At 45.2% G+C, this 13,020-nt stretch overlaps 1 protein-coding gene across 1 annotated transcript in view; it reads left to right on the forward strand.

Annotated features, from left to right (window-relative positions):
• LOC147699077 (sodium/potassium-transporting ATPase subunit alpha-1-like) overlaps positions 1–13,020 on the forward strand; it is a 3,282,495-nt gene that overhangs the window by 836,778 nt on the left and 2,432,697 nt on the right. The window contains exon 8 of the mRNA XM_086936300.1: positions 9,856–9,981. Within this exon, the coding sequence (XP_086792426.1) occupies positions 9,856–9,981 (126 nt within the window). The remainder of the gene's footprint in view (positions 1–9,855; positions 9,982–13,020) is intronic.

The following is a 13,020-nucleotide window of genomic DNA, read 5'->3' on the forward strand; positions in this document are numbered from 1 at the left end:
CTTTCTCCTTCTACCTTGATCGCATACGCCAGTTCAAGGGTGGACGACTAGCTCTTTGTTGGTTACGGGGGCGCGAAGAAGCGACGGGTGGTACACAAACGGACCATCTCTTGGTGGGTCGTGTTGTGTATCAAAGTATGCTACTCTTTGGCTTGGAAGGAGCCCCCTGTTGGGCTGTGGGCCCATTCCACTCGGGCCACGGCGGCTACTACTGCCCTGGGTCGGGGAGTCCCCTTACAGGACATCTGTCAGGCAGCTACGTGGGTCTCGTTGCACACGTGTGCTAGACACTACTGCCTGGACAGCCAAGTCCGGAGAGATGGTTTTTTTGGCCGTTCTGTTCTCCAGGACTTTCTGATGTGATCTTGGTCCGCAGACCCACCACCGGGGTTGGTATTGCTGGGGTATCTATTCTAAGGTAAGGAATCTAACACTAACCTGTTTCTTTCAGATGCACAAGTTACTTACCTTCGGTAAAGATATATCTGTAAGAAACAGTAGTTACTGTTAGATTCCTTACCGCCCCACCCATCCCCCCCGTTCTGCGGACCGATATCTAGGGTTACAGTATTTCCCTTTCAGGGCCCTAGTTTTATGGCACCAGTGTCGGTCTCTGGCATGGCTCTGTGTTCCTGGCGCGGAAATCTATTTACAAGAACTGACTTCACCGCGCGAGGGCGGCGTCTAATTACTCCGACGACATCATCACGATGCCGACAACGGACGCGGAGCTGCAGACGACGCCTGCCGACGCGCAGGGGTACTGCTATGCAAAACTTTCCGGATCCAGTCTGATGCCTGGGGATATTCTAAGGTAAGGAATCTAACACTAACTACTGTTTCTTACAGATATATTGTTACCGAAGGTAAGTAACTTGTGCATTTCGACCAGTGTTGCCTTTCACAATCCAAACACCACTCACACCCATGGTCCAGGAAGCTTGGGAGCACCCCTCTGGGTGACCATGGGCATGGTTGCACAAAGGGGGTTCACGTGGTGCAAGTGCTCAGTACAGCGTCTCAGGACATGCTGCCTGATGACGTGAGAAGCACTTATACCTCTTCAGCTCACATACGGCAGCCCAATGCAGCAACAGTTCAATGTATATTTTAAAAATAAGTTGCTTGTAAGATGTCATATATGTGTTGAATGGCTAAACACTTATAAGGTCCAAAAGGCGAGACCGATTGCATTGCAAATGCTTGTTTGTCTTTATTTTGAGGAATCTGGCCATTGGAGCCTAGGTATATAGGCTGCATAATCTGTCTCTGTCTTAAGTGTCCTAGCAGGCCTTCCTCAAGAAGGGCAAGAGTTTACACTTAAGAATATATATTGAAGTGCTCTGGGGTCCCCGCAAGTGGGCGGGACTATTCAATGCTTATGACTATAACGGAAATACCCCTACGAGAGAACTGGAGTTACAGGTAAGAAACTATACCTTCTACCTCTGCCCAGGCTTAGGACTCCAAATCATTACCAAGCAAACAGACGACTGGGATTGATGAAGACACTTCTAACTCTATTTGGCCAGCACCTCTCCCGGACAACATTGCCATGGGATGGCGTTTTGTCACACTGTCGGAATTAGTGGCTGGATAGGTACTGTTCAGAGGACACTAGTTGCTCAGCCACCATTGTGACACTAGCACAAGTGTCTCTCAATGCCTTCATCCTAACCCTACTAATAACAGGATGCTCTCTGTATTTTTGCATATTAATGGTTCAGACAGCTAAGGTGGCTATAACAGATTAGCAACTGAATTTTCTGCAGGTGGACTAGAGGCATTTTAGGCCTGTTTATTTTGGTCTCCCCACCAGTGGTATTCTTGGTCCCCCTTGTGTTGACCCAGGTCCTGCCTTCTTCTCCAATTCTTGAGGAGAAAGTGGACCTAGGTCTACAAGTAACTGTTATCCAGTATTATGAGTGTCTTTCATAGATTCACATGCCTGAATCATTCCCCGTAGTCGGGATGGGAGTCCCCGGTACATAAAATAGCAATGTCCTATAGACATATATGTAGATAAGTAGGCCTAGAGGCCTCAACTTAGTAACATATCCATGTCCTTTTGTAAAAAGGACCAAATTGTACAGAACAGCCAATCAGCTGCCACCTCCCTCTAGAACCTTCCTGTCAGGAGCCTCGGTCCCTCAGATTTTCTACCGCTCGTTGTGCTAAGGGAGTCTCCACCTGAGTTCTGCTCAGGTTTGTTTAAAATATAAATGTATTTTTTTTATTTCCTACCCTATCACACCACACAATAAGAAAACACTTGACATTTTTAATTACATTTATTTACATAATTAGCATAATTATTAATGAATTAAAAGATATTATTAAATAAAAAACTAATAAACATTAATTGACTAAACAAACTTTAACACTATAATAACCACAACACACACCTAAATTAAACTATAAAGTAATAAAACACAATTAAAACTTATTTTAAAATTAAAAACGATTACTATTAACAATTATAAATAAATAATTAAAATATATTTAATACCACCCTTTACCCCTTTAAAAGTAAAAGCAACACACACAAAAGTAAACAATTACCCAAAAAAAATAATTAACATTAATTAAGAACTATATATTAATTAAGTAAACACAAATTTCTTCCACCCTCTACTTATATAAACACCACAACACACACCTTAAATTAATTACCACATTTAATTACCAATGAATTCATTAAAATGAATTAACAACCAATTATTTTGTCAATTAAAAAAAATTACTTCCCACCGTTACACCTATAAAAACCACAACACACACCAAAGATTAATTACAATTACCAAAATTCATAGCCAATTAATTATTTAAAATGAATTACCAACCAATTATTAATTCATAAATTAAAAATAAATTACCTCCCACCCTTTAAACCTATAAACAGCACAACACACACCTATAATGAATTACATAATTACCATAATTATTTACGAATTAACTCATTACAATTAATTAACAACCAATTTTTAAATAATTTATAATAAATTACACATTTAACACTAAAACATCTCAAATACTAATAAACGAAAGACCAAATGCAGTAGAATGTAAACACTGTGGCCTTGGTCTGCTAAAGATGTATCAAGGCGAAGTATTAAGATGTAGTGTGAACAAATGAATACTCAAAAATTTAAGAATTCTGTTAAACACGTCACTATTGACTTTATATGCACGGACGTCGAAAATACTTGTATGTACAATGTGGAATCCTGAATTCTTAAACTGACCAGAATAATGAATAAAAATTAATCAATGCATTTAATATTATTAAATTACTTTCCACTCTATTCCCCTAAAATCCCACAACCTGCTATGGAACTAAAATGCAAAATTCTAATAAAAAAAAGTTATAAATGTAATATAATTAAATTACTTTCCATCAGGGCCGGACTGACTACCAGGCGTTTTGGCATGCTGCTGAGCTGGGGGCTGATTTCACTGCGGTGGGGGCTAATTTAGTTGATGGAGACCTGCGTTTGCCTTGAAATAAACAAAGCAAAACGAATTTCGTTCAGCACACGCAGGTCTCCATCAACAAAATCAGCCCCCAGCTCAGCAGCATTCCAAAACACCCGGTAGCCAGTCCGGCCCTGCTTTCCACCCTATTCCCTATAAAACCAAAACTGGCTACGGAACTAACAGCGCAAAATTCCTTTTTTTTAATTATTTACTACAAAAAATGTAACACATATATTAAAAATACAAATAAATACAAAATACATAACAAAAATAAAAAACAATATTTTTAACCCCTTCGCTGCTGGCCCGTTTCCGCCGCTGTGCGGTAAACAAATGAACAGGGGCGGGCCATGACGAACCCCAGCCGTCATCAGCACACGAGCACCGTAGTGCATGACCGCTGGGGTTCGTCACCAGCATACAAGGGGTTAATAACTATGTTTTGCAAACAATATTTAATACTTAGATATTTTTTTAATCGATATTTAATTACCTACTTAAGTGGATATTCTTGACCACAATATTATTGCTGTTGATATTTCTGACCAATGATATTTCTGACTCGATATTTGTCCGACAGGGATTGTGCGAAAAATGCGTTTTTGATAAATTAGTCAAAGATTTATTCTTACTATTTTCCTCCGATTTCTCCAAAGGTGCTCCTGAAGATGAGAAAGGAACCTTTCCCAATATTACTCATAGAACCCAGGTGGCCTCGCCAGTTCTGGTTCACCGAGCTTCTCCTTCTATCGGAGTTCAAATCCATTCTGTTACGTCCAATGCCAAACTTGTTAACAACGAATCAAGGCTAAGTCTGCCATCCAGTCCCAACATCTCTTCGAATGTCTGCTTTGCTCCTGAACACTAGGGGGCCTATTAGGATGGCGGGCAACCTTTGGCCTGCCCACCACCATAGAGGTGCCGGGACCGGCCGCCAGTGGTGCGGCGGTCCCGCACCGGCAATTAGGATGCCACTGCCATGGTGGCGGTGGCATCCCCCATCCACCGCGCGGTGCCTGCCACTTTGTGCATGCAAATGCTAGGGGGTACCATGTTCACCCCCACCGCCCGCCACAATTCTGTGGCTGCACTTTGTGCATTTGCATGCACAACGTGGCAGGCACCGTGCTTTGCCTGCCACATTGTGCATGCAAATGCACACAGTGCAGCCACGGCATTGTGTCGGGTGTTGCTGTGTGCACCTTCCGCCCCAATGCTGGGGTGTACCATAGGTACCCCCTTGTGCACCCCCCAATATCCTGGGGGCCCCCTACGGGTCCCCGCATGCAGTAACCACATGCCTTCCAATGGCAGCAACGCCACCATGGAAAGGCACATCACCACATGTATTGTAATATGGATGGCGGTGTCTTGAAGACACCGCCACCATTTACATCCACTTTTCCGCCCGATCGACTCATCGACCAGCCCAAAACCGGACGACGGTCTTTCCGTCCGCTGGGGTCCCCACCGCCATACTAATGTGGCTGGGGAAATGGGATGCGGGCAGAGGAGAATGTCGGGCGGATCGCGATCGCCATGCAGGTGGTGGCGATCCGCCCGACATTCTAATAGACCCCTATGAGTTTGCCGATCTAGCCATCCCTGCTGACTGTCGGGAGGTCCTTGCGAATGCTAGAGCTCCATCAACTATCAAAACTTACAAGCTTAAATGGAAGAGATTCTGCCATTGGTGTGTAAGCTCTGGGGTACATCCTATCCAATCTCCTCCAGAGCAGTTACTACCTTTTTTCTTGCAGCTTGCTAGGTGTTGTCTCTCCAATTCGTCCACTAAGGTTTTCCTTGCTGCAATATCCAGATTTTGGCAACATAATGGGTCACAGTCGCTTTGGTCATCAAGAATTATGAATCAATTTCTAAAAGGCTTGTTTGAATGTTCCCACCAATAAGGTGTCCACCTCAGCCTTGGCATCTCAACATTGTGTTGGCACAATTTATGAAAGGACCATTTGAGCCCATTGATAGAGCGGACCTCAAATATAGCACATGGAATATGTCTCTACTGCTGGCTCTTACGTCAGCTAGACGGATAAGCGACATACAAGCTTTCAGTATTCGTCCTCCTTTCCTTCCGTTTATAAGGGACTCTGTTATACTTTGTACCAATCCTACCTTCATACCATTTTGAAAACTTTTTTCCCAAATCCGCAAACACCAGCAGAAAGATCTTTACACTCCTTGGATCTAATGAGGTGTATACAATTCTATCTACAGAAGACCAATAGCATTTGCAAAACTGAACAGATTTTTGTGGGATTTGGGAACATCAGAAAGGGATATTTTTACTAAACAAACTATATAGCACGTTGGATCTCATCAGCTATACAGTTCTCCCATCATCAAGCAGGCAAACCACTATCTTCAACAATAAGAGCTCACTCTATGTGAGCTGTTTCCTCTTCGACAGCCCTATTTGCCGGTATGCCTATACAACAAATTTGTAGAGCAGCAACTTGGTCCAAGATACCCCAATACTGGAGAAGAAAATAAGTTACCTGTAAACTGTAGTTCTACAGTATTGGTATCTTTCATAGATTCACATGCGACCCACCCTCCTCCTCATAAAGCCTCCCCTGGTTATTCTTTTTATACTCTTAAATTCCAATTGTGGTCGAAAATCTGAGAGCCTGTGTGGAGAGGGTTCTAGAGGGTGCTGTCGCTTGATTGGCTGGAATTTGGACCATTCCTACTGACTAGGACGACATATTAAAGTGAATGTATTAACTTTAATGTTAAAGTCATTACTTCCTGCTTTTAATTTACCGAGGGACTCCCACTTCGTCAATGGGGAATGATTCAAGCATGTTAATCTATGAAAGACACCAATACTGGAGAACCACATATTACAGGTAAGAAACTTATTTTCTTCTGTGATGACAGACAGGAGTTTGCGCTGAAACAGTGTTTTTTTCATTCGTCTTCTTCTTGTGTCCATGAATGCTACTGTTCATTGTCTGGGGATGCCACCTAAATAATAAATGTAGTGGTGTTTACAAGGGGGTGGCATGTAGTGACCAATGGACCCCTACCCTGGGGTGTCTACATTCTCTATTATGCCCACCTCTTGTGGGAGGGGGACATAGCCCGAGCCCTTATTGGAGAAGTCCCACTGTCTTCAAGATGGTGGACACTGAAAAATGTGCTTCAACTTGCCTCCAGCACCTGAGGGGTGTAATTGGCAGAGGGGGCACACCTCTTGTTCTTTCTATGTTTTCCCACCTGTCTTCCTGCCAATAAGACTAAGGACAAGAAAAGGGGCCAGCTCCTTCTATCAAGAGAAGCTGGGGTTGCGTTTCAAAGGTGGCAAGGCCTTTGATGCTTCCCGCCACAGATGGTTCTTCCTGACATGGGAAAGGTGTGAACACCTCCACCCAGGACAGGCTTTGTTCTCGATCTCTGAACATGGTGGTGCTCACCGCATGAGGTCAGATCTCTATCTAGTGATGGCAGGCTGGCTTAGGCAAGTCGGTGGCCATGCTAAGGGGTGGTAGGTTTCAGAGGACCCCTTTAACTGGTCCTCTGCGTGCAGTGATGAATAAATCTGACACTGGAATCAGTGCAGGTTAATTAAGACAAGATGTTTGGTACCTAACATCCCATTATACAATAAAGCCATCATGGAGCTAGGTAATTCATATTGATACGTGTCCATCCCATGTACTCAGTATGGCTTTCCTCTTCACTTACCGTATCCAGGAACTGACATGGATATTGAAGGGCATAACTTCTCAAGCAGATATGTCCTCACAGAAAATAAACTATACCCTGCTGTAGGGATTTAAGGCATGCCAGAGGGGTGTCTAAACTATATCCCATGCAGTGCCTGTGGCCATGGCACTCATGGATGTGTGTCATGTCGACTTTTCGGTTTTGTCTGCACCAAGGCACGCAGTTGGCCTTGGTGAGGGGACCCTAAAGTGGCACAATTTATGCTGCTACCATTGGGATCCCTCTTCTGTGTCAATGCCCGAGGAGCCAGGGGTACCATTTACTAGGCACCTACAAGGGGTACTGAGGTTGTGCCAATTGGGAAACAAAAAGTACAGTTTAGGGAAAGAGCTCTGGCACAGGGGACCTGGTTGTCAGAAACTCTGTTAACTTCCAGTCGAAGTTACATCATTTTCCAGGCAAAAAGTGGGGCCTATCCATGTCCAAAAGAGGCACTTTCCTGCAGAAAGATCACATCTGAAAACAATAATATATTTTTTTCTGCTGAGATCTTAAATAAACTTAATTATTCGGTTCTCCACATGCATCATAGTGCACACTGCATATTATCCAGGGCATCTGAACTAATTAAAAAAATGAGTGCAAGGATGGGGAGCCTCATGTCATGAGATCACATTGTAAACCAAATGCTTTCCATGCAGGGAAGTGCAGCCCTGCAAAGAACAGTGACAGAGGGTTTACACACATATCTAGTAGTGCCTGAGTCCAAAACGTCAGTTTGTTTCTATCCTTGTCAATGTTAGTGTCACAGGGGGCCAAGCAAAGCCTCTACGCACCTGCCTCCTCTGAGTTACTTCCTAGGAATGTAAAGGAATGCAAGGATGAGTCACGTTTTAACAAACCAGAAGTATGTTTTGAGTTGCAAGCATGTGCCCCTCCTGCAGAATGCAACAAATGTTTGTAACAAAATGAAATTGTGCTTGAAACCAGGCAGCTGTTCTCACAAGAGCATAATCTAGCTTTTTTAAACACTGCAACGTGTTTCCTAATTTAAGGAAGGCATTCAGTCCACTGAGCTATCCTAGAAAAAGAAACCAGGCCAACACCATGGAACTATTTGAATGCCGGTCAGGTGCTCAGCAATGCCTGGTATTTTCCTTTAAATACTAGAATGCTGTTTTATAGAAAACGCCGGCTCATTTTAAGGGGTGCTAAACATTTCAAATCAGGTACAAACTATGTGTGTCTCAAATATAAAATCAGTTGTTTCAAGAAAAGTCTGATGCACTCTGTTATTTATCATGCACAATTTCCTCCTGGTGTGTGGGGTACTGTCTACATGAATGTGTGTTGAAGGATCTGCTGAGGTGTATGGTTGCCTATTGCACAGCTTCAGGATGTTGCATCTTTGTCATTGGGGGCCTCATTATGAATGCCTGGTGTGGGGGAGTGAATTCTTCAATCCCAGGATTATACCACAGGCTCCCTTTAGATTCAGGAGTGCGGAAATAACAGATTCAGTCCCCAACCTCATTCCTCTACATAGCCATAGTGTCTCAGAGGCACACATGTATTCCAGGAGCCCTCTGCAGGCAGCTATCCCTCCTGTGCCACATCTCAGTGTGACCTTGACTGCCTCAAGGAGAATCCTGCAGCCTCTGAGTATGCACAAGGTCCGTTGCCTGAATAACATTGAGATGTTTAAACTAACCCCCCAGCCGGCCAGGTAGGGACTGGAGGGGTCTGACCCTGACCTCCCTCTTGGCCGCACACAGTAGCCACTGCCACCCAGGTGGACGAAGCCCCATCTCAGGCAGACATTTTGGGCCTTATTAGGACGTGACTCAGAAAGCCTCCGGCCTGTGGCCGGAGGCTTTCCAAGTCACATCGTTGCTTTCACTTTCAACCTCTGCATTACAATGCAGGCGGTCGAAATTGAAATCGGCCTGTCATTCCGGCTGGTTTCCGATGGGCTCAAGGAGCCTATCGGCAGTCGGAGGCCTCACCGTAATCCCTATGGATGACATTTCTGTCATCAGGATTACGATCTAGGTTTCTGACAGGCTTTCCATGTCGGGCTTTCCGACATGGAAAGCCTGTCAGAAAGCGGCTTTAGGGCCCCCTCGCAGCTCTGGTTGGGGGTTGAGGGGTGGCCCCCGTTGATCCCTGAACCACGCATTGCAGAGATGAAAAGATTCTCCCATTTCTCCATGGGAGCTTGTGCTACGGCCGGTTTACATTGTAACACTGCAGTCAGGACCGCCGACCAGAGGTTGGTCGGTCCCAATTCTGCAACGGTGTTGAGTGGACTTGTAATAAGTCCTGTTGTATCTCTTTGCACAGCCCAGTGAGCACCGAAACACCTGCAGCGAGTCAGAAGCTGCAGCACACAAGGGGGCGAGAGCCGTTCTCTTTCACCTCTGGTGGATATCGGATCTCACTGAAAATCCTTCTTATTATAATGTCATGCAGTTAAGGGTTTTTGCGCTGTAATTTAGCCCTGTGTGCACATTTGGCAGCTTCCTTTACTATCACATTCCCCGAAGCGGCGCACGTGGGATCTAGGAGCCTATATTTCAATGATAAAAATAAAATACAAAACATGTGAGATTTAACATTATGCTGTATGTTTACATTTCTTACCTTTAAATTTATCTGAATATTCATTTTTATGTTGTTTCATTGCAGGCTGAACAAGACAACCATAAGCCAGTTGCCAGATTGGAAATTGACCGTGCAAAGAAGAAGGCGAAGAAGGCGAAGAAGGCGGCGAAGGAGCTAGGCATGGACGAGCTCAAGAAGGAAGTCTCTATGGTAAGGTTTTGTGCAGTGGGCAGCTGGTGTTATCATGGTTGTGTGTCACACACAGTTGGTGTCACGGAATACCCTCAATCCTCAAGGTTCCCCTAAGATGGCTACCACCACCTCATACCCCACCAAGGTTTTCCTCCTTAGACCCCTTTAAGTAAGCCTGGGCGGGGTTCATGGAGTTTGACTCTGCGAAGTGCAAGAAAAACTCTGCCAGCTGTCGAGTCTGTTAAGTTGTGCTGATCCAAATGATTTTTAGCACCCAGAGTTTGTACTGCGCTTTAAAATAGCATGAATTGCACTGGCCGTCACACCAGAGGACAGCTTGAGTAGACCTACTATTCGAGCAACAGCTTCCTCAAAGCGAATGGCAGATTCTCCAGTATTAGGGGTGTCTTTCATAGATTCACATGCTTGAATATTCCCCGTCGTCGAAGTGGGAGTCCCACGGTACATAAATAGCAGTAATATATATGCATGTATACATGAGAAATATCATAAATAAAATATACATACATATAAGGCAATAGAAATGTAAACTTGAAAAAAGTACTATAGAACAGAATAGGCCCATTGAAAAGCCCAAGGGAGAATTCACTTTAGTAACATATTAGAGTCATTATGTGTTGGTCCACATTCCAGCCAATCAGGCTGTAGCCTCCTCTAGAACCTTCTCCTCAGAAGCCCAAGTCCTCAGATTTTCTACCGCACGTCGTGTGAAGGGAGTCTCCCTGAGCTCTGCTCAGTTTTTTCCAGTTTCTAGCTGTTTTTCTCTTCACAAATGTCTTCTACTAAGAAAACCTTGTTCAAGGTTTTTCCATCCTGTGGTAAATTGCGCCTTTTTCATGACGACCCTCACAGTAAGTGTATTTACTGTCTTTACCCGGATCATATTGCCTCTACCTGCAAGTTCTGTCGCACTTTTCCCCCTAAAACATTGAGGGATAGAGAGGCCCGTCTCCTTCTGTGGCTACAGAAGTTGAAAACATCTGAGAATGTGGTTTCTGATGCTGAGAGTATGTCATCTGGATTTTCAAAATCCTCTCAGAAGCGTGGGTCTGAGACTGAAGTACCCTCTCCTTTTCTTAAAAAGAGTAAAATGTTGGGTTCTTTCAAGGATGTCTCCCCACAAGACTTGCTACAGGGCGCGCCTGCGGGACCTGGCTCTCTGGCGTCTAGACCCAAGACTATGCCCTCCTCTTAAAAAACGGGCACTGGTTCGTCAACGGGCTCGTCGACGCGTCCGTCGACGTCTTCAGCGACTACAAAGTCAGTTTTGGCGGTTTCAACGTCGACGACCACTTCTTCCCTATCAACCAGCTCTGCAACGACGACGACCATCTCGTCGACGAGCAGCCAAGAGGTGAGACCCATCTCGTCTATTATTAAGATCTCGTCGACGATCAAACCGTCGACGAAGAAATCAACGTCGACGCGCCTTCCGTCGACGGTTCCTCCGTCGACGAAGAACAAGCCATCGTCGTCGACGCCTGCTCCGACGACCGGTTCTTCCTCGCCGACGACTGCCTCGTCGACGGTAACATCTTCGTCGACGGTGACCACCCCGTCCACGACTGGTCCGTCGACGGCTACTTTCTCATCGCCGAAAGCATCTTCGTCGACGGCGAAGAATGCAACCTCGTCGACGACCAAAAAATCTTCGTCGACCAAGAGTAAGCTGCTAATTCATACGCCTGTTTCTGCGGCGACGACGCAAAAACAACCGGGTGGTGCTAAGACTTTGGAAATCTCGTCGACGGGCTCGTTGACGACGCACCAACCCCTACAGACTGCTGCCACCTTCAAAGTGGTTACTGCCTCGTCTCTCAAGACTGTACCACTCATTCAATTAAGTCCAGTAAGGAGTGGATCTCAGCCTCCGGAGAAATTGTTTCAGTCTGGAGAAGAGGAATCCGGAAATGATTCTGAAATGGATCAAACTTATGAGCCAGCATCCAGTCCTTCTGAATTACACATTAAGTGTCAAGAGTACAGTGACGAGGATGAGGATGTGGATAATAACTTCGAAGATGGGAATGTACTTTTTCCAATCGATACGGCACAACCAACTACTTACGAACAGGTTACGCAAATTCCTCTGTCATTGGTGCAAAACCTACAACATATGCTGGACGACTACAATCGTAGGTTTCCACCGTCGTTGCCTCCTTCTCCGGCACCTCAAGTGCACCGGTCTCAGTCTCCAGCGCCACGACCTCAGTCTCCAGCTCCTCGACCTCCGTCTCCAGCACCTCGACCTCAGTCTCCAGCACCTCGGCCTCAAGCTCCGGCGCCTGTCGCACCTACGTCTCCTTCTGGTGCTTGCCCTGATACTGATAATGAGAATCAGACTCCTCATAACACTGGGGATAACGACACTGATGATGACATGCAGGATTGGGACAAATATAGGGCACAGACACTTTCTACTCCACCGGCATCACCAAGAGCTGCGCCGCCAGTGGATATCGCGAGTTTCCATAACCTTATGGTTCGTGCTGCGAAAAGGTTCCACTTAACAATCGAGGCGCAACAAACTGAATGCTTTTTGTATGATTTTAAGGACTTACCTCAACGGCAAACGCATACCATTCCTATCATAGACGACATATGGGAAGAAGGTCTAAAGTTGATGGAACGTCCTAATTCTATACCAGCCGTTCTGCCCAGATTGGACAAAAAATATAAAGCGCCACCTACTACTCCGGCCTGTTTGGTTTCACAACCTAAGGCAGATTCTGTTATCACTCAGGCGGCACAAAAAAGATCTCGAAATCCGGCCATACCTCTGACATCTCCGCCTGATCAGGATGGCCGTAAATTAGACTCAATTGGCAAAAATTTTACCACTATGGCAGCGACAACTGTGAGAGCATCCAACGCCTTAGCTATTCTAGGTCGCTACGACCGTCAAATGTGGTCTGATATCGCTGGTCTGATCACTTAAATGCCCGACTCCATCCGGGATGAAGCGCAGGCCATCATTCTCGAAGGAGAAAAGATTTCAGCAGAAATAATCGACTGTGCCGTCGATACATCCTCCAC

This window comes from Lissotriton vulgaris, chromosome 8 (assembly GCF_964263255.1).
Source record: "Lissotriton vulgaris chromosome 8, aLisVul1.2, whole genome shotgun sequence".
NCBI lineage: Eukaryota > Metazoa > Chordata > Amphibia > Caudata > Salamandridae > Lissotriton > Lissotriton vulgaris.